Source organism: Merops nubicus, unplaced genomic scaffold, assembly GCF_000691845.1.
Source record: "Merops nubicus isolate BGI_N331 unplaced genomic scaffold, ASM69184v1 scaffold33636, whole genome shotgun sequence".
In the NCBI taxonomy this organism is placed as follows: domain Eukaryota; kingdom Metazoa; phylum Chordata; class Aves; order Coraciiformes; family Meropidae; genus Merops; species Merops nubicus.
The window spans coordinates 386-21956 of NW_008617860.1; the positions used below are offsets into that span (position 1 = coordinate 386).

General features: G+C 40.1%; 1 protein-coding gene across 1 annotated transcript in view; it reads left to right on the forward strand.

Annotated features, from left to right (window-relative positions):
* Window positions 1-2405: 2405 nt before the first annotated feature.
* Window positions 2406-21571, forward strand: part of RBM39 (RNA binding motif protein 39) — a 23476-nt gene continuing 4310 nt past the window's right edge. Inside the window, exons 1-11 of the mRNA XM_008943264.1 lie at window positions 2406-2456; window positions 4296-4345; window positions 6690-6884; window positions 12142-12207; window positions 12318-12371; window positions 13754-13871; window positions 14461-14613; window positions 14787-14924; window positions 16477-16542; window positions 17481-17685; window positions 17861-17938. Of these exons, the coding sequence (XP_008941512.1) occupies window positions 2406-2456; window positions 4296-4345; window positions 6690-6884; window positions 12142-12207; window positions 12318-12371; window positions 13754-13871; window positions 14461-14613; window positions 14787-14924; window positions 16477-16542; window positions 17481-17685; window positions 17861-17938 (1174 nt within the window). The remainder of the gene's footprint in view (window positions 2457-4295; window positions 4346-6689; window positions 6885-12141; window positions 12208-12317; window positions 12372-13753; window positions 13872-14460; window positions 14614-14786; window positions 14925-16476; window positions 16543-17480; window positions 17686-17860; window positions 17939-21571) is intronic.

A 21571-nucleotide genomic window follows, 5' to 3' on the forward strand; every position in this document is an offset into this window, starting at 1 on the left:
TTTCTTGTCTTTTTAGATTTTCTGTAGATCCTTTTAGGTTTTCTGTAGAGTTTCAAGGGTAGTTCATTCCTTGTTTGTTTTGATATTTTTGTGTGTGGGTGTTTTTTTTTTTTTTCCTCTACAGAGCTGTTGGGCATGTGCAGCTTTCTTGAGCAAGTTGAAAGGGTTTTATGAAAATTATCTTGAGCTTTTTCAGCGTTTAATGAATGATTTTCTACTCTTTTGAAATTATTAAGGGCTCTTATGTGTGCTTTAAAAAAAACTTGGTGTAGCATCGTTACATGCATTACATGAATGACAGAGTCGATAGTAGGTCTTTGGTTTGTGAACAGAACGTGTTGTATTAAAAACACGGTATTGTACCGATGGGAGTGTTTTGTACAGAGAGAGAGTCCAAAGGGCACAGATTGCACGGAGGGAGACCAAAGGTCCGTGTAGCTCAGCGTCTTGTCTGTGGTGGCGGCCAACAGCGAATGACTAAGAAAGACTAGAAACGCAGAGCAATCATGCAGTGATACTTCTCTCTGCATGGTCTGTGGCATCAGCTAGTTCTGATTTGGGGTCACAAGACATGTCCTTGTTTAATGAAAAGCTTTTTCTGTAAACTTTTGTGCTTTTTTTTTTTTTTTTTTTTTTTTGTGCACTGCATGTGTTTTTTCTTTGTTGGCATCCCCTGTGCTCTGTAACAGAATTGCATGGGGAAATGCTGTGTGAATAAGGACCTTTGTTTTGAACCCACGGGGTGATAGGTCGTCTGCCTCTATTGTTTGGGTGGGTGAGCAGTAGTAGTCATTCCCTGTCACTTCCCCACACCCCCTGTGGTCTGGCAGTCCCCATTGGGGGCCGCTCCCCCCCCCCCAACTTTGGCCACTACTCTTCTTCAGAATGAAGAATCCCACCACAGATGTAGCTGGGTGTGTTGGCTGAACTACACATCGGACAGTGCAGTTGTGGGTGGGAGTTGTCACCAGTGGGAATTTTCCTGTGGGAACCTGGATTTGCCCTGGTGCCTCTGCATGGCCCTTAATCATAATGATGTACTTGCTGATACCAGACACTGGTAGAGCAGCAGTGAATTAAACCATATGTATGTATGTAGATGACTTGAAAAGATGAATGTAAATGCTCTAGTTCAAAGCAAAATTGAGCTGTTAGACATAAACTAAGGGAAATCATATCTGTAAGTGATAACACTATAGCCCAAACTTAAAAATGAGGTCAGAATGACTTGGTTAAGCAATTGAGTAGGAACTTACAGTGCTCTGATTGCTAAAGGGTTTTCTTTTATTCTTGGTTGTATTTGGATGGGGAACCAACTTAATTCCTACTTGTGGTGCAGCTCTGATGCCTATTCTTATTTATGAGGGAACAGCTTAAAGGATCTTGAAATATTGGAGCAGTCTCATTATGCTGGCCAAGCCTCTGGACAGCACAGTTCCTGCAACAGTGCCTGTAGCCATGCGTAAGAACTAACCCGTATGATGGACAGTCCATTTTATGGCATGCATGCAGGGAAATGTTCATGTTTGGACTTGGATCTGGAGGCCTGGACATTTTTTAGCTTAAGAAAAAAAAAGGTAAATAGTTCTATTGAGAAATGGGAGGAAGTTGAGTCATCTTTATACTTCAGTGCAGAGTCTTGAGAGTTTAATAGCATAGCTCCATAGGGAGAACAAACTGAATGTCAAAGCGATTCAGAGTACAATAGACTCAAGACTATGTTAAGGATTTGACGTTGAAAAAGAAGAGAAGGAATTAAAAAAAAAAAAAAAAAACAGTTTCTGTTGACCAATGTTACCTGGATTGTTTTTGTCTGAAACTTGAAGTTCCAGACAGGGTGGATCTTGTGTATAGTTCAGTAGCTCTTAATGCTTGAATCATAACTGCTGCTTCTGTGGTCCCCATTGGGCAGGAGGCTGCATTTCTTAAAGAGCCACAATGTTCACTTTAAGGCTTCAGATTAGTAAATGTGATGGTAGCAAATGCTGGGAAGCTGTGAACAGGTTTGTCTGAATGTTTGTTCTGTGTGCGTTACATGCTTCTCTTGGGTCACGTGTTGAAGCTTTAGTACTTCTCAAGATGGCCACCAGAACTCTGTTTCTGTTTCATAAACGATCTGTGCTCTTTGTTTGGAAAGCAATCGGTGGAATACCTCTGGGGTTTCCACTGGCTAATTGTGCTCGATAGCATTGTGTTGTCTGGAGCTATAATTGCTTCGTGTTGCATCCTTCATCTCACCAGGCAGAGCTTCAGTCCAGTTCGTGTTGGAAATGTCTGCTGAGGTGCTGCTCTGTGAATCTGAGCCCAGGCCATGATGGCTTCTGAAGGGAAAGCCTTTGGAATACGAATCACAAGGGTATTCTGTCTTAGGTGGATTTTGCTGCTTCTTTCAGGTGTCCTGAAAAATGGCTGATGATATTGACATTGAAGCAATGCTTGAAGCTCCTTATAAGAAGGTGAGAAAAATGTGCCCGTGAGGTCTTGTTTACCGTAATTTAGCATTATTCATGAAACTACTGCTGAACTGTAAACTAACATCCCTGGAGCCCTCATGATTTATCTTATCGGAGATGCATTACATGTAACTTGCAAGTAAATATATACTGTTAATGTAATTATATTGTGCAGTAGTTTCACTTCAGCGTGATGAATAAATGCCCATCTATCTCTCTTTGTAGACTTGCCTAACGATATCTCACCTCTACTCCCATGAATTCACCTTTGATTCCAGTGTGAACTGTCAATCATAAGGTAGTAATTGAGTGACGTATCGCTGTACCGTGGTCCCCTAGGTTTAAAAAAACAAACAAACAAACAAACTCACCCAAAACCAACCAACCAACACCCCCCCAAAAAAAATCCAGAAAAAAACCAAAACAAAACAAGAAAGCAAAAACCTCCTCTAAAATTGCCAGGTCCAGTTTGGTATAGCAACAAGGTGAATGCAGTGGTTTGGGAAAACAGCAGGGTTCCAAGAATAACCTTTTCACCAGTCCTGTGGCAAGTAAATATTTCAAGAGTCTACTCAGTGCAAGAAGAGTGAGACTTACTTTTAAAGCAGAAGGCTGGTGGCAGTTAATCGTTTAACAGGGTAGATGGAAATCTATTGCTGAGTGAATGAATTTACAGAAATTCTTGGATCCCTGAGTAGAATGTTCTTAGCAAGTAAAAGACAGTATCACAGTCTGCAGTGTCATTCTAAGGTCAGCTCTTGTACTCTTCTGTCTTAGCTGTTTAATTAGGAAATGTCAATTTTTATGCAAAATTTTTATCAGTTAGCATAGTGATGTTGTTTACCTAAACTAGCAGCAAATTAATACTGTTGTTTTTGTTTATCACCAAATGGTGGTGAAGTGTTAATATTGTGCATGCTTTAGCACTGTTTTCACAAAAAATGTATATTAAGTCGGTTAGGAATTGTACTTCTGATGTAACTGATGTGATTAAACTGTAAAGCAAGTGTATAAGTTATATAGCAGCTATTGTTAGTCTATTCTGCAGTGTTTATTACAACTATGTCATGAATTTTGGAGGAGTGTTTGTAAGTTTTAAGTGTTATATTTAGTTTATGTAATATTTAGCAGTTATGTTAAAAACTTGAAGAGAAATTTGTAAATTGTTATGTTAAAATTCTTGTGTCCTGGTTTAACATGGATATTTTCCATGTAAACAGGTATGGAAATAGGGAATGTTTAGGCTGGACTGGTGGATTATTGCTGACTTTCTTGGGAGTCGACGTTACTAAAGCAGTGTGAATCCCTGTTTGCTTCAGGGCGAGATGTGTGACAGAGGTGACATCAAGCTCTTACAACCCTTCAGCGAAAATGAGCGAAGATCTCGGGAATGGCATCCGTCACAGGAATCCATAGTGGCTGGCTGCTAGCGTAGCCACTGGGGCTTAGGCAGAGATATAGCCTTGGTACTGATCAAAGGGGCACAAACACAAACCTCAAATCTCCTCTTACGCTTTATAGAAATAATATTTAACCACTTGAGTGCTGAATTCTACAGGATAACTTGCTCTCTAAACCATGTAAGGAAGTATCTACAATTTAATACACACTTTAAAATGATGTAAGTCTTGTATCTTGTAATTGTATGACTTAAATTTGAGCAGCAAAGTGGTTAAACATGACTACCTAAATTTTCCAAAGCTTTCCATGTTAAACTGTAAACAAGTAATTTAGTATTAAAATTTTTGTTTTGTATTTTCTTATTCCTATTCCCATTACCCTTTGACCACTTGAAATGTTTCCGCTTCGTCCTCACGATGTTCTTCTATCAACCCTGCTTAGGATGAGAACAAATTGAGCAGTGCCAATGGCCACGAAGAACGCAGTAAGAAGTAAGTGTTTTCTCAGTTCTCTGCATCTGAGGGGAGTGGCTTCTGATTTTTGTAAACTTGTGAGCGCACACCAGTAGTGTCTAGGGAAGCGAAATGGAGGAGCGTGGTGCTTGCAGCTGCAGCAATTACATCATCTTTTGCTTACAAATCTGGTGATGGCTTTGTCACTGATGTCACTGAAGTTGTCAAAATATTTAATGTTGGCCTCTGATAAAAATACAGATGTGATAGGGTCAGCATATTGAATTTATTTTTTGTTGCTTTAGCAATGCAATGGATTTTACATTTTAAAAATATATTTGGTGTAGAGTTATATGTGACTTGGGAACACTTAACAATACTAGTGCTTTCTTGAAAAGGTGTAGTGAGGGATCCCATCTCTGCCTTCAAAAACGTCTCAGTTTTTGAACCAGAGTACATGCCCACCTTCAGGAAGCATAATTCCAGGGTCTGAACACCTGCAGTGTCCCAGAGTCTGGGATCAAATGAGAAGTTAGAAGAAAAGTGCCTTGCATAAATATCTTAAATACCATGCCTTCCAAATAAACGGAAGGTTTTTAAGTCTGTAAAAGAAATTCCTTACCTTGCAAGCATCGTTTGGTGATAGTAGATGTAAAAAAAATAACAATTAATTTGATAGTTGAGTAGACAGTAACTGGCGACTTTTGTAATCTCCAGATAGCTTAAGCCAGTATGTTTGTTATCTTCTGGACTTGTACAGCTGAAATGCTGAAGGAATCTGAGGAACATTTCTTCCCAGATGTATAAGTTTTTGGGCAATGAGACGTCCAATGTCGGATTTATATGGGAATCTAATAATATAAAATTCATTACACCTAACATCTGTGTTCTAAACAATACTGTGAACAGTGTTCTCATGCTGAATACAGGGACCCTTAAAGTCCCATTTAAGTTGTGAATTTTTATTGCTTTAAAACGTACAAATGTTACATAAAGCCCTGCTTTTGTTTGGACTGCTGGTCTCAAAATATATACTGGGTTCTGACACAAAAGCAGTGTTCTTTTGGAAAAAGAAAGTTAGGTTTGATTCTGACATTGGTTCATGGTAGAATGTACTCTTGTTCACTTCCTTAGTTGCTGTGGTCGCTCTAAGGCTGAGACAACGTTTGTTACTTTCTGCCCACGGTCCTATTTTTGGGTTGGACCTGTGTGCTATGAGTTTGTTTTCCTAACGAAGAAAGAGTTGAGTTGGGAAAAAAAATTATATTATTGTAAAATAGAAGAAAGTCAAGGTGTGTTGCTATTGTTGGTCTTACAATATTTGTTCAGTGGAGTTTCACCTCTTTGTCTGCTTTCCTAATTGTGCCCTTGTGTCTGTTCATAAATGTTGCTCCTGTGGTATGTCCCCAGTTTGGTTTTGGATTTAGAATTTGCTAGTTTAGTTATTCTTGTACTGCAGTTCTCTGGTAGTATGAAGCTTTTTGGCCCAGAATTTTGATTTGATACAGCAGTTGTTCCCCCAGATCTTGAAAGATCGATCTGTGCCATTTTGTATATCACCTGTGACAGGATACTTTGTTGCTGAAGCCTAAGGTGTATGTAGGCTTTACAAGGTTTCTTGCTTTGCTTATCATTTGAATTGTTTGGAGTGTTGGTATCTAGAAGATATCCTTTATCTCCTTTAGTTGGACAATACTGAAAGAAGATTGAAACTGTCAGGAAAACTGTGATCCACAGCAAACATCCAACACCTGAAAAATAACATTAGATTCAGTGTGCAACTGTCAGTAGTTGTCAAATCATACTAAACTCATGTTTTAGAAACTGGAAGAATCTGCAGTTTCACTAGATGTGTGTACTCGATGTCCAATTTAATCGTGGGTGGAAGGCAGAACGTGGATATTGATGGTTAGGAGTCTTCGCATGCAAGATTTGGCTCACTTTTGCTCTCTGTACTGCAGACTAGCTGCAGTTATTAGTTACTGGTACTGGCCAGTATATTGAGCTACAGGTAGTATTTTTTGCAGCTGTTAACAATAGTGTTTGAGGGTTTCAACTTAGATACTGGCAACTGATGGATCCTAGGAGAGAGTCTGAAACTGCAGTACAGCAGGAAGAGTGGTTTAGTGATGATGATGCAGATCTGTCTGGATGGTGTCATCAGAGATCGAGAAGCTTCCAAATATTGTGTTTTGATGCAGCAGCTTTTCTGTCCGTACAAGATACAAGAGCAACTAATGGGGTATTGTAGTTAAGTAATCCATTGAAAATGAAATATTCAGTTTTTTAAAACCAAATGACAACATGCTTCTATTGAGAGATAAATACTAAGCTAGAACACTGAGCTATGTGTGTAACCAAAGTTGGCGTTTTTCTTTCTCAGGAGAAAAAAGAGCAAGAGCAGAAGTCGAAGCCATGACAGGAAGAGGAGCAGAAGCAAGGAGCGCAAACGGAGCCGGGAGCGGGAGCGGAAGAAGAGCAGAAGCCGGGAGAGGAAGCGGAGCCGAAGCAAAGAGCGCAGGCGCAGCCGTTCCAGGAGCAGAGACCGCAGATTCAGAGGCCGCTACAGAAGTCCCTAGTAGGTTATTTGTGTAGAGTTGCATGTGTGGTGCTTCAGTGTGTGATGTGGAAGCTGAAAGTTTCACTCTGCTTTCTAAATGGGTCACTAAACATCTTAGAAAAGAAGGTGAGAGGTTGAGGTTGAAGCTTGTCAATAGATAGAGTGAAAAAGGGGAGGATAGTAATGTATCCAGTTCCTTCTGCTAGTTTTCATTTTTATCCAAACAAAGATACAAAAGCAAGTGAAAGGATGAGTGTGACTGACTGGAAAATAAAGCTTATCACAAAATTAAAATAACAAGCAGGTTTTTTACATGTCCTAAATACCTTCAGTATATGAACCTGATGGTTTAACTGTGGAAAAAATGAGTAGTCTATGACTTCAGTTACAGGCTCATAAAACCTTTTGCTTGTATTACTAAAGGTGTTTACTGGGTTCCTACTCTTGAACACTTACTGCATAAACACAAAGTGTTTATGCATCCAAACTGGAAGTGTTTTGTCTTAGTAATGCTCATGTGTTACATATTTGGCCTGCTTTATCTCAAACTTGAGAGGCTGTGGAAGCATTCTTCAAGTTCTCTCAGATCTTTGGCTTGATAGAACTTCTATAGGTAGTTCCTCACAGTTGTAAGTAATTTTTCAAAACCCTATTGTTTCATTGGTGTTTATTCTGTTTCCACTGTTTTGTATTCTGCCCTTCTCTTTGCTCCCCGTTACCTTTTACCTTTTGGCCTTCAAAGAAGCAGAAAACCAGTGAGAATGGGGCTGTATGCTTGGCTTGCTTTGATTACCTGAGGCTGCTGTTCATGTCTGCTTTTGTCAGGGTCTCAGCTGTTGTTAAATCTCAGAGTGCAAGATCATACCAGAAGCAGGCATTTGAAAAGGCATATAATGCCTTTTATTTGAGATGTTTGAGAAGACAAGGTTTCCCTTCTTCAAATTGCAGGCTTGTATGGTTTTCTGCACATGAATGCTCTGGTAGGTGGCTGGGACCCAGTCCTGGGAATGCATTCCTTTTGGTACTCTTGGAGTGCAAACATAAAATGCCTGTGGTCTCTGGGTCTCATTTTGCCCTAAGTCACCTGAATGTTGGTATTTTCATAATGTAAACATACAGCGTCTCCTGGCTCTGCTGAGATGCAGTGGCATCCCTTGCTTCCAGCAGCCCCGGGTAGTGGGGATCATAGAGCATATCAGCCCTGCTCTGACTTTGTTCAGGTGTCAGGCCTCTCAGAGCCTCTGTAAAACTGCTCCGAAGGGTTCAGCTGAGCACAGTTTGCATGTTTTCTGCAGTTCTTTGGCATCTCTAGGACTACAGTAGGTAGTTGGATTGTGCCAGTGGCACTGTTGTGGCTCCAGACTGCCTTGTAAACAGAGAACCTTGACCAAGATCTTCAGACTTACCTGTCTGGAGCCTGCCAGTCATCTTGCCTCCAGTGTCGTGTTAGATGGAGAGTATGTCCTTCATAGCAACACTATGTTCTTTTAGCTGTTTTGGGTGGATTTGTTCTTTGTTTTTCCTGTCATCATGGGGTGAGAAGGTTACTCGCCTGGAGAAGTTGGTGAGTTTCAGTGTGCTGGACATGCAAAATAATTTTCCCAAGTAGAGATTTAAAGTAGGGATATTACTATGGTAACCCATAGCTCTTTTAATGCATCAAGATTTGTTGTACCAAAAAGGTAAACGATTGCAGGGGGGTTCTTCGTTGTTGTAATGCTCTTCCATAGCTGTTCTGGGCAACTTCTCTTGGTATTGAGACAGTGAGCAAAATGGTGAGATAATTTGGTATCACATAAGGATACAAGGTTGTGCTTAATTGTTTGGCAGTGTTGTGTTCTCTGCTTCAGTTGCTGAATTGTTGCTTTCCTGTAACCAAGTTGTTCTAGCATTTGCAGTAGTTTAGTGTAAGACTGTTACAGATGAACTGTGTGCATCCCAGAGGTGTTGGGACCGACTGCTGCGTAGCCAGCAGGTGGCTGTCGTTCACCTGTAGGTCTTGGGTGCTGCTGCTGAAGGAACATGCATGCTAACAGGATTCCAGAACTCTAGCTTTGGCTTAGAAGGTGTGAAAGAGAAGGACCTCACAAGATCTGAGGGATAAGAACTCTTCATTTCCTGTTCAGGACTCTTCAGTGCACAGACTCACCTTTAAAAGCTGTGTAACAGGCACTGACTTCCAGGAAGACACAAGTTCTGGAGCCAAAACCTCCAGCATCATCAGACACCTTTGGGTTAGATACCTTGAATCTACCAAAACCAGTGCTCTCCTATGAAGAAAAAAAAAAATCTCTGTAGCAGTGCTGTATAGCTCAGCCTTTAAAAAGTAGCTACCAGAATGCTCTTGCTGGCTGGAGAATTTGACTCTGGAATCTCACCTGGTGGGGCTGTTCTGATTTGGTGTTACTGCAGGCACTGTTGTAGCTGACTGCAGCATCTAGATCAAAATGCTTTGTGGCTGTATTTTTATTCCATTTAATCTTATTTGTTCTAGTAATCGTTTTGATTGGCTTTTCAAAGGCCCCCTTTCAAGCTAATACTTCTAAACTGAGGTGTTTTTGCTGGCAGGGTGATGTGGAAGTGTCTCTGCAATAGTGAGAATAGAAAGTTGAGTGCAGGTAATTCTGAAGGAAGAGTGCTGTGGACTGAGGACTTAGAATTTGTCCTCTTTAAGCATGAGATAGTGATGGAATATTTTAGACTTGGGTGAGTGGCTCAGTGTTCATGCACAAGGTTTTCTAATGTTATTCTTGCCTATCTTGCCCCCAGATGTTCTATAGTTATGTTATTACGTCTGTTAGGAAGAACTTGACCAGTTAGTTTTGCTTAGACATCTGACAAATCCCAGCTACTGCTAACGTACAGTACAAGCCACTTAGACTATCCTATTGTTTTTCTAGAACCAAGAACTTGGGCAAAGCTGCTGTGAAAACAGGGTTATTACATGAGGACTGAAAATGCATGGTACTCCTTGACTTTGTTAGACAAAGCTTGCTTTGTCTGAGATTCTGTTGGTGGAGTCTTGGATATGACCGAGTTTGGGAAAGCTGATACTTGACCATGTTCTGACCTGACTGTTGTTTTTCGGCCATCTTGCATCACATAGGTTTAGGAAAACAGGTACCTAACTGTGCTTTGGTGATACACAGGACTTAGTGCGTTTGACTTACCTTGAGAAGGTAACCAGCCCCTAGATGTAAAGATAAATTGCTCGTGATTGCTTGTGTAAATTGCTTCTGTTGCTTTACAAGCAGCTCTCCTTAGAAACCCCAAAGAAACGTCTCCCACAGAATGTTGTTGAAAAAAGATCTTCAGAAGGTAACTTGGGCCATTGTCTTGTCCCAGGCAGCTTTCTGACCAGCTGTTCCAGTGATCTGTTAGCTGCTTTGGTTTGGGTTTTTTTAATGTTTCTCCCATCTAAATCGTGTAAGATACTTCTTACTTGACAAGAGTGAAAATAGAAAAGAGGTTTTTGGAGTGGTCTTTTTTTGTGTGTGTTTGTTTTTTTTTATTTCTTGGAGGTTGTACATGTATTTGAAAACCATGACTGTGTATCATCTAAGGTTTTTTTCACTAGGTTTAGGCAAACACTTAAAATGTTTCTTTCATTGTTTCCTTAAACTCATGGTCCTGTTTAGTGACCATTATCTGGTTGGTGTGCAGGTTAATACTCTGGAGTCACTGTAGCTGGTTTGTCTTGCTGCATTTGAATTGGAGAACATCATGTTCTCCATCAGGTGGTGTGAAGATGCAAGATAATCCCACCTCTGATGAGAAGCCAGCCTCTGGAATTAGTACCGACATTTCCAGATGCAACTTTTGGCATTGTCATAGACACTGGAAAACCTGAATGGATGTTCTTGGCAGTCATTTGTCTAAACTTGAGTGGGAAATGGAGTTATTTATTCTAGGCAAAAAAAAATGTTTGGTTTTGATCAATAGTGATCTCAACATGTTCCTGTTTTTTTTATGTCTTATTTTCTCCTAATAAGTAGTTTCTAAATGGTCTTTTTTCTTTATTTTTTTTTCCAGTGTTATAGAGGGCCATGTTTCCCTTGCTTTAACCTGGCCAGCACGGTTTTGGATCTTGGCCCACTGCTTCCACCTGTGTCATGGCATGTTTAACAATGGGCATCCTCCTCCATGTTGTGGATGCCAAGCTTAACTATAAGCATTACTGCTCCACTGACTAGCAAGACGACGTTTATCAGACCAATGGGTTGGCTAAATGTATTTAGTGAAAGACTATTTAATGTCTTCAGATTGCCATGTCTTCCAGGGTTCTTTCACAGCAGTTCATAGCTACAGCAGAAAGAATCAGTTGTGTGCAGATGGAAAGACAAAGCCCCTAGCATTCCGTCTGCGCAGCAGCTCTGCGGCTGGGTGGATGTGCAGGAAGAACGTGAACAGGTGTTGTGCTTTGCCTTGTATCTACAAGGAGATCCAGTTCAGGGAGAACAGGCTGTTACCCTGTGCCACAATAACTACTGTCCTTAACATGGGGAAGCAGTGGGCAGATTGCCATTTGTTCTCACAGCCTCTGTGGAGCCTGGAGAAATAAAATTAGGTGCTCCAAGAGATTGGATGCCTTCTGTGACAATGTATCTACACCAGGCTAACTGCTGGCTTAAATAGTTCTGTCTCTTAATGCCCATTAAGAACTTCACTTAAAGGAAGCTGCGTTTACATATTGGTAGCAATTCAGTGGCTGGAGCTGAGAGTTAGTGAATGTGTCGCTCTCAGATGTCTGCAGGGAGCTACTTGATTTCCACTCGCATTTTAAATTTAATGAAACTTTCTGTTTGAAAATGTTACCTTTGAGCGCTGCACTAGCCCTGCCAGCACCACTTTGCTCAAAACTCTGAGGCTGAGTTACAGGCCATTAAGGAACTGCTTTGCAGTCACCAGTAGGTAGAGTACGCACGTGGACCAAAACACACGTAAAGAAGATTACAGTAGTAAATGTAGCCCAGAATGTTTTGTACGTACAGATAGATGTGCTACGTCTAGTTGGCTCATTATCATTCATTTCTTCCTTGGAGTCCTTCATATTCTGGGATTTTGTGGTGCAGATGGAACTGAGCAGGGAACATACTCTGTGCCTTACAGTTTGGAGTGTTGCATGTAGCTTTTGCATGCTGTGGGTGCTTCTACTGGAACATGAGTGTAAGTTCAGGTGCAAGGGTGGGTAAGCACTTGCAATGTAAGAGGAGTACAGATGGGAAATCTTGATTTCGAGTACTCTAGGGTAATGTCTGTCTTCCTTTTGTCATAGTTCTGGTCCAAAATTCAACAGTGCTATCAGAGGGAAGATTGGTCTGCCTCACAGCATCAAATTAAGGTTTGTGAGTAGTTTGCTTATTTATTTATTGCATCATTAATAGGTTTTGTTTAAAATCAGACTGGTATAGCTGAATGTTTTCTGAAAATCTTGTTAATCTTTCTTTATAGCAGACGACGCTCCAGAAGCAAAAGCCCCTTCAGAAAAGACAAGAGCCCTGTTAGGTAGGAGCATTCATGTCTGGACTTTTTTTTTTTTTTTTTTTTTGTCATTGAAGCTGGAAAAGTGACGAAGTAATGCACGACTAATTGCACTCCAGCTTAGACTCACATGCAATGCTGGGATTCATTCGGAAAGCCCATGAGAGCAGACCACTGAAAATAAGTTGCTTTTTCCCCATGTTGTAAATGATCTTCCCTCCCACCATTAGCAGTGTACCATTAGAAATAATGTTGGCTTGCAAAACGTTGCTTTGCTTCATGTGTTTCTATATTCTCAATCCTTTTTCCTGTTAATTGAAATTTAAATTAGCTGGCTTTTCTGCTAAACCTTAAGTACAGCAAGGAAAAGCTCTGTACAAATGCTCCTTTTGCCTATTTACTATGTATTGATATTATTTGTTGAGAAGCTGGGTACTTCTAAAATCCAGGAGGTGCTTATACATTCTTAAGCTTCTCATTTAAGTGAATTGAATTGAAGTAGCTGCTAATGAGATAATTTTCTAAATTAATGCAGTTAAATTTAACCTATCTTGCTTTGTTTTCTTAATTATTAGCAAAGTCTAAGATAATTTAGTTTAAATTTTTGTGTATTCCTTACATGATTTGAAAAATATTTATAAAAATACATATCACATGACTGGAAAGCTAGTCCAGGGCCCAAGCATTACGAATTCTGTCCTATACTTAAGTACAGGTCAGAATGTTTTAGATTTGAAGCTTTTAACACTTTAAAAGTGGTGCATCTAACTTCAGTTAATGATCAGTATTGAAATAAAATTAATCAGTGCTTCTGCTGTCAAGGGTGAGAGTAATTGTTGACTTCATAGTTTTTATGGGTTAACAAGCTGAAACCATAAAATGAGGACTGGGAGTTGTGTGTATAGGTGTCAATATTGTTCATGTGGTGACTATGTTGGCTCTAAAGTGAATGGATACATCTTTGTTTTTAGTTTCTTAGATGTTTAGTTTGCAGAGCCACAAAGAAGAGTTGGCACTATTTGTCTGAGACCTCAGACAGCTTGTCTGTGCTAGTCAATCCTGTTGCCCTTTGTTTTCCTGTCTTTTCATCTCATCTTTTTGATGGCAAACTCCCTAGTGGCATTGTTACCTTTTCTGGACAGTTTCAGTTCGGGCTTCTGTACTTAAACACGACCGGAAAATGGTATTTTAATGCTTACAGTTGAAACAGGATGTTTAGACATTTTAAAGAAGTTGTTATATTATTATTGGGTATTCCTGTAAGTTCTTGACCCTGCCTTTTAAAATAATGACAGGTGGGTTTTTTTTCCCCTTATCAGATTTTGAAGTGCTGATTATATAAAGCTTCATTCATGATCCACAGATGAGTTGTCTTAATTCAGACTGTTAAACTTTCTTCTTTCTAGGGAACCTATTGACAATCTTACCCCTGAAGAGAGAGATGCTCGAACAGTATTCTGCATGCAGCTGGCTGCACGAATTCGGCCGAGAGACCTGGAAGAATTTTTCTCTACAGTAGGGAAGGTAATTAATGGGGGCTTTAATAAAGTTATTTTGAATACTTCCTCAAGCCATCCTAGTACTGGATTGATATTCTACAGAATTATAAGCAAAACTTTTTTTCTGGAGCTTCCTATACAGGTGAAAGGGAGGGGTGAATACAACCAACTTATTCTTGAAGGCTCTGAACGTGAAAATGTAATCTGCCAGTTCATTGTTCAGCATGTGATGCAAAATGTGGCAGTTTTCATTCAAACAATTTCATTTTTCAGAAATTGCAAATAGGTCTACCAGTTACAGTGTAATTTAAAATATGTTTCACTTTTAATTGTGTAAAGCTTTATTCCATCAGCTCTAAGGTTCTGGTTTGAGGCACTGCAGTGCTGCGAGTATTCTGTTGCCCCTGTTCCTATAGCATACTGCGTTTGACTTTGGCAGCTTTTAATGCTAGCTGGCCTCTGGGGTGCAGTTGTTAAAACAGCTTTATGCTACTCTAGATCTGAAGCGTAATTACAAAGCAGTTTGCTTAACAGTTAATTGTCTGGGTATTATACCTTTCTGAGAAATGGGCTCCATTGGGCTGTATATCACCATTTCTGTCCTTGCCTTTCAGGTTCGTGATGTGCGAATGATTTCGGATAGGAACTCCAGGCGTTCAAAGGGAATTGCTTACGTGGAATTTGTTGATGTTAGTTCCGTGCCTCTGGCGATAGGACTAACTGGACAGAGAGTCTTGGGTGTGCCAATCATAGTGCAAGCATCACAGGTAAGGTGGCGTAAACCTCAGTTTTATTCATGTTGAGGGGGTGCCTCTTTGTTTCTGGCTGGGAAACTCACTGTGTGAAGACTTTTAATCTGGTAGATGTATACGGCTTATACTAGGGTTTTTTATTAAATTCCTACAGAAGGTGATTTTTTTTTTTTTTTATCTTTTTTTAGGCAGAGAAAAACAGAGCAGCAGCAATGGCAAATAATCTCCAGAAGGGCAGTGCTGGTCCTATGCGGCTTTATGTGGGATCATTACACTTCAACATAACTGAAGATATGCTTCGAGGAATTTTTGAGCCATTTGGCAGGGTAACTTTTAATTTGGCATGTTGCATTATGGAAGTTTACCTGAAAAAGCTAGATTAGTTATAGAGCACTTGCAACTTCTGGAAGTAATTCACCTTCACACCTACAAAACATTGTTTCTTGTTCTCACTCTTCTGTGCTCCTACCATCCATAACGCTTTAGATACACATCTAGTCTTGGAGAACAAATGAGAACCTTTGTTTGTGATATGGTGCAGTGATTTGGGATGGTGGGTCTTGTGAAAGAAAGCTGAAAATTACAAAATGGAAATAAATAAATAAAACCAACAACACAAACAGTCAAACAAAAACTCCCTAAGTGATGTCTTGCTTCTGCAGCTTGTAAATATCTTCGTCCTTCCCATGTGATTGTGAACGGGGGCCCAATTTCAGAGATTAAAGCACAAAGCATGGAATCAGATTTGAGCTCTTCTCACTGTGAAAATTACTATTTCATCTGTTTCTGAGGATTTTTGCTGAAGTTCTAGCTTGTGTTACTACTGTGAAGGTGCAGCGTGTCCCACACCGCTCTGGCATGGGCCATTTTTCACACCTGATAGTTAGGCCTCGCTTTACAGCGTGGTAACGTGTGCTTGTAGAGAGAGTTATGGAGGTGAGCAGATAGAATCTGAAGTTTCCCATGGAGTCATAGTAACTGTTAGCCTTGCTGTGCTAGCGAAGGGATTGTGGGTACATCACAGTTAGATTGGGAAAAATAAATAATATGCTGTTTAAACGGGGTTTGTGGAATTGTTAAATCTATTGATGGGTTCTTATACTGTCTTTGGATATTAACCCTGCCTCGCATAATACTCTTAACAGTGCTTTTCAAATGCTTTATTCAGATTCAGTGTGTGTGTCCCTTTAATTCTGTTGTGCAAAGGCCTGGAAAGTTGCAGCAGTTGATTAACAAGGCTCCTCATGTTTTATTCTCAAGGTCTGGCAGCAGGGCTTAATGTACTGTAGGAGGCTTACATATAGAGCTGTGATTTGTTCTCCTGATTCCTTATACTCCAGTCTTAAACTCAGTCCTTCCTCTAGTCTCTTCTCAACACTTATTTTATGGCTCATGGATGACTTCCTGATAGTTTTTTTTAAATTCAGTAAGTAAACTTCTGGCAGTTCCCATATGCTAACAACTATTTTAAATATGCACCTTGTTTTCAGTTGAAGTTATCCAAGCTGCTTTTCTTGTGTTGTAAAACAAGGCTCAGTGTGTGAAGTGCTGCGACTGTAACATTCCAGTTAGGATTTGGTGGTGTCTGCATGCTCATAGTCTGTTTAGAATGTTGCATCAGGACCAAGCATCTGCCTGTAGCTGGATTCAAAGGATAAATTGTACATCACCCTTATGTTTACCTGCTTCTGTTTTAGCATCGGGGTACCTATCTAGCTGTCTGTACACTAATTTTGACCTGAGGAAGTAATGAGTAACTCTTTAAAAAAAAAAAAATGTTTCACTTAAGTATTTTTGGCAGGGTTGTATTCAGGTTCTGTTTTGGTATTTTGTGGTTCCAAAATGTTTGATAATAAAGAGATTTATTCTTATTTTTAGATTGAAAGCATTCAGCTGATGATGGATAGTGAAACTGGACGCTCAAAAGGATACGGATTTATTACGGTATGATTAGAATTGCCAGACTTCTGAGTTTCCGAATACCTACTTCCCATGTAGTAGTATAGCATATTTGGCAATCTGTGTTAAGTTTCATCTGAGAAATCTCATGTTGCAGGACATGGAACAAAGGCCCTTTCCCTAGTTTCTGCCATCTCTCTCTGGGTGTTGTGGTTGAACAACACACATTTAGAATGCAATAGTGCCCTTTTTGGTCAGTGCCTGGTAAAGCAATGCAATGTTCTGCATACAAGGATACTAGTAGAAACTGGCATTTTCACAGTGCTGTGGAAGTGATTGAATTTGAGCTTTTTAGGGGAAATAAAATTTTAGAAGATAAACTTGCAGTTGAAAACATCTTTCCTCTTTACCCTCATATACATGATTTTGTGAACTTGGGTTTCTGGATGAACCTGGCAGTTTGTCTTGGGGAGGAAAAAAGTCTCAACTGGGACCTCTGGCACTTGGAGAAAAATGAAGCCAAACTAACTATATAGTTAGTATTTGATGGTTTTAACACTGACAGAATATTTGTATACTTAATTTGCTATTATGCAGCATAAAGCAGAACATCTGTTAGGAATAGCCAGTAAATGCATGGCATTTATAAGGTTTCAAAGGAAGTGATTAATTCTTGAATGTGCTGAAAGAAAACAGTGTACTGCATCTGTGACTTCTGTTTCTTGCAATATCTTAGATGCTGTGGCTTCAACAATAATATAGATTTAAATATACTCTTGCCTAAATATGAGAAAGTAAATATGCAAACTTGTGTATGTCTGGTTGAAATGGAAAATACAGAGCACATTTAGGTTAGCTTGTGGCTATCATTACCTTCAGCGTAGTGCGTCTCACGTTTGCGAGGCTGTGGCTGTTGAATTCAGTGTCAGTGTTGCTGAACCCTGTAGGCAGCGTTACTGAGTTTGTATTTCTCTAACCTACAGTTCTCAGACTCTGAATGTGCCAAAAAGGCCTTGGAACAACTCAATGGGTTTGAGCTGGCTGGTAGGCCGATGAAAGTTGGACATGTAACTGAGCGCACTGATGCTTCCAGTGCTAGTTCGTTTTTGGACAGTGATGAGTTGGAACGGACTGGAATTGACTTGGGAACAACCGGTCGCCTTCAGTTGATGGCAAGGCTTGCAGAAGGTATGTGAGAAGATACTGAGGTTAGCAGAATTTTGAGTAGCACCACACAGACTATTCTGCTCAGTGCACGGAGCGGTGTTTGTAAGCGTGTGACGCCAGCGGGACTGGCGGGGCCGCGGTGGCAGCAGCCCTGGGGAAGGGTGCTCGCTCCAGCGCAGTTGGTGTTCTGTTCCAGGCACGGGCCTGCAGATTCCCCCGGCTGCGCAGCAGGCGCTGCAGATGAGCGGGTCCTTGGCGTTTGGAGCTGTGGCAGGTAAGAAATGATGACCTATTCATTTTTCAAGAATACTTTGCTTTTATAATTCTGAGACAAGAGGTACTTAACTACACCTTACGATGTTTTAAAATGAGAGCATACAGCATGTTTTACAAGCTGTACAATGTCGCAAGTCCATGAGCAAATAAACAGTAACAGTTTATGACAGCTTTGATGGGCGTGATTCACTCTGCATTGGTTTTGGGGCATCTGTTGAAGGTTTGGCATGAGTTAAGCCAACTACATCTGTTTACCTTTGCTATTCCCTTGTACTAGTAGGGACTTTCATGTTCCACTGCAGTGTCAGTGTTGACTGTTGAAAATGGCAGACTCATAATCGGAAGGGGATTGACCCTTCTGCAAAACAGAGCAGTACCAGGGGCAATAAGGTTATTAGGACTTGAAGGGAGCCATGGCAACTTAGAGTACTGTTAGGTTGGTACAGTGTGTGTCCTGATGAGGAAGGACACTGTATGTCAGGGATTTGAGTTGCTTGGAATTGGCTGTAGTTGGCATGTTCTGCAGTTGGGCGTGTTGGAAGCGTTCCTCAGACTTTATTTTGTTGTGAGGGGGAATGAGGCTGAGGATATGGTTGCTGCTGCTAGTTCATAGCTGGCCTTGACAACAAACTATTAAAGAGGGCTTCAGAATTAGAGCAATAAGGAACCTCTTACAGAAGATCAGGAGTTTATGGAGTGGAGTTTTGTTGTCCTGCTGGTTATCGATACAAGAGCAAAGGGCCTAAATGTCACAAATAATGAGATGTTGGAATGTGGGAGTAGCATAAGAAAATCTGCAAAGAATAGGTGACAGTTTTGTTTGTCTTCCAGCAGAGTTTGTGACAGAAGTGAATCCAATTTAAGAAGCACCTGAATCATTACAGAAGTTCAGGTGCAGTTTTGAGAAGAGCATACCCATGAAATTGTAGACAGTTGCTAAAGGAACATAATAGTGTCTTTCTATGGATACACCCTTAGAAGGAAGAGGGACTGGCTCATGAAAGAAACATGGATTGAGGAATAAGTGTGGGGTTTTTTCCCTATTTAAAGATGAAAAAGACACAGTGGCAAGGGAAAAGCTTATCTAGCCCTGAAAGAGAAGGAAAAGTAAACATTAGATAACCTTTAACATAGATGATAAAGTAGTGTGACAGTCTCGCCTGAAAAGAGGTCCAGTCAGTGAGAAACAAGAGAAATCTCTTTTCAGAAAAGAAAAGAACAAATAATCCTTTCACTGTCCCTTTATATGGAGAAAAAAAAAGCGCCAAAGAAATCCCTTATCTAGAGATCTATTAGAGCTTATCTAGAGATCTTAAAGGTTATCTATTAGATAACCTTTAACATAGATGATAAAGTAGTGTGACAGTCTCGCCTGAAAAGAGGTCCAGTCAGTGAGAAACAAGAGAAATCTCTTTTCAGAAAAGAAAAGAACAAATAATCCTTTCACTGTCCCTTTATATGGAGAAAAAAAAAGCGCCAAAGAAATCCAAACTCCCCAAATGGGGAACATGGCCAAAAATGTCTGACACAGCTGAACTGTTAGGATAGCATGGAATCGGTATGAGCCAACATGGCTGTGGAGGAATACATGATAAGGCTGAAATAGAGATTTTTGAAGAATGTGCATGTGGAGTAACTGTGGAAATAGAAGCAGTAGGAGTAGCATTGTTTATTCCACCTGTGTTGTGTGAAAGGAATAATGCAGATGTGCAACGTAAGTAACTTTGGAAAAAGATAAAGCTTTTTACTACCATAGAGTCATGAGCTATCCCCAAAGTGAGATTTGGTTATGGATTAAAGATCTCTTTACTCTTGTTAGAGAAAATTACTACCAGGAATTGTGTCATTATGGGAGACTTTAACTTCCCTGATACAGATTGGAGAAGAATTGCTAGTAATAATGGTGGGGCCCAGATATTCCTGGATGTGATATCCGACAAATTTCTTCATCAAACACTCACTGACTCATGAAGAGGGGATGCTATTTTATACTGAATTTGGTAAGTAATGAAGATGTTATGGATGAGAATAGAAATGACCATTGACTTGAGGGATCATGAGTTGCTCGAGTTTAAATGGAAGAATAAATGAAACAGGTCTGTAACTAAGGCTTCTGATTTCAAAAGTGGTGGTTGGAGAAACAAAGCAATAAAGTCATCTGGTCTAAGTACCTTTGATGTTTGAACAGGCAGGATATAAAAAGCTTCTTCATTTCCAAATTGATAATGCTGTATTGGGTCTGTATTCCACAGAAAGAAGAAACAGTCCTGTTAGAAATGGGCTCCACACAGAACTGGGTGATTAACCACTTCAAAAGAAATAAGGAGAAAGCACAGAGCCTGTGAAGAATAGGAAAAAGTACTGATAATAGACCAGTATTTTTAGTTTGGGACATAGATAAAATGAGAATTGTCTGATGATAGTCAGACTGAGTTAGACTTTGTAAAACACGTGAAAGCATAGATGCAGATTTACCAGCTCTTGGAAGAGAACTGAAAGGAAGCAGGGCTGAGGTTGTGTGAAAAGGTACTTCTAAGATGTTTCAAAAGAATCCTGTTGTGGTGGGGTCACTGGCCACAAAGTTTTGAATTTGACAAAGGTGAGCTAGGAATATGGATTAGGAAAAAAAAATTATTCACAAGTTAGAACTAAAGCTTAAAGCAACAGCTGAATGTACTCAGTTCCAAGTAATAAGAAAACTATCAAATTAGTGAGGGAATAGGTATGTGAAATGAGGCCTGGTATCTGGTATTGTCAATAAATATTTAAGATCTGTGATAAAATATATAGCTGAAACATTGAATTACCTACCCTTAAAAGGAAGGAAGAAAAATACAGCCTAACTGGTTTCCAGGCCTGTCGCTTTGACTTCACTTGTCTCCTTCAAAAGCCATGTTAAAGATGGGTGAACGGGAGAATATTATTTTACGGTATACAATAGTTTGAGAGAAACTGCATTTAAAGACTCATGATCTTTGATAGAGGTGACTTTCCTAGACAGGAGCAGTAGTAGAACTCTTCTCTCTGAACTTGGCTTGTGTCACTTGCAAAGCGGGTCATTAAACTAGAGGAGTGGATAGCGCAGGAAGTACAAGGTGCATAAAGGACCTGGCTCAAAGCAAGGGTTTTTTTCACCTGAAAGCTGGGAAGGTTAGAGGCTGTTGTTGAAGCCAAAGTTCAGGTGTTGAGCTGATTTTGTTTAATCATTACATGAACATCAGTGGTCAACAAGGGTAGGAGTGAGGTGAGTAAGTACAGAGGTGCTGTCAGTAAGGGATTCTTGGCATGTCATACTGTTCACCTGTTCAGGAGTGAAACAAATTCTGGTTATATAGCCTGGGAGCTTAGCAGTGAAAGGTGGCTGAGGAGGAGGAAAACATCTAAATACTTCAGTTGATCAGTGAGTGAGTATGAACTTGTCAGTGGGGTGTGTTTTTGAAAGGGCAACTGTGTCCCTACAGGTAGTGTACTTGAGAGCACCTGAGATGTAACTTAAACATTCAGAACCAGTTCTGGTCACCCATGTTTAAGATGAGTTGAACCAAACTAAATTAGGGAAACTAAAGAATTAATTTTATGGGAGACCTGAGGACTTGGTCATTAATCCCATGGAGAAAATTCCAGCAGAAAT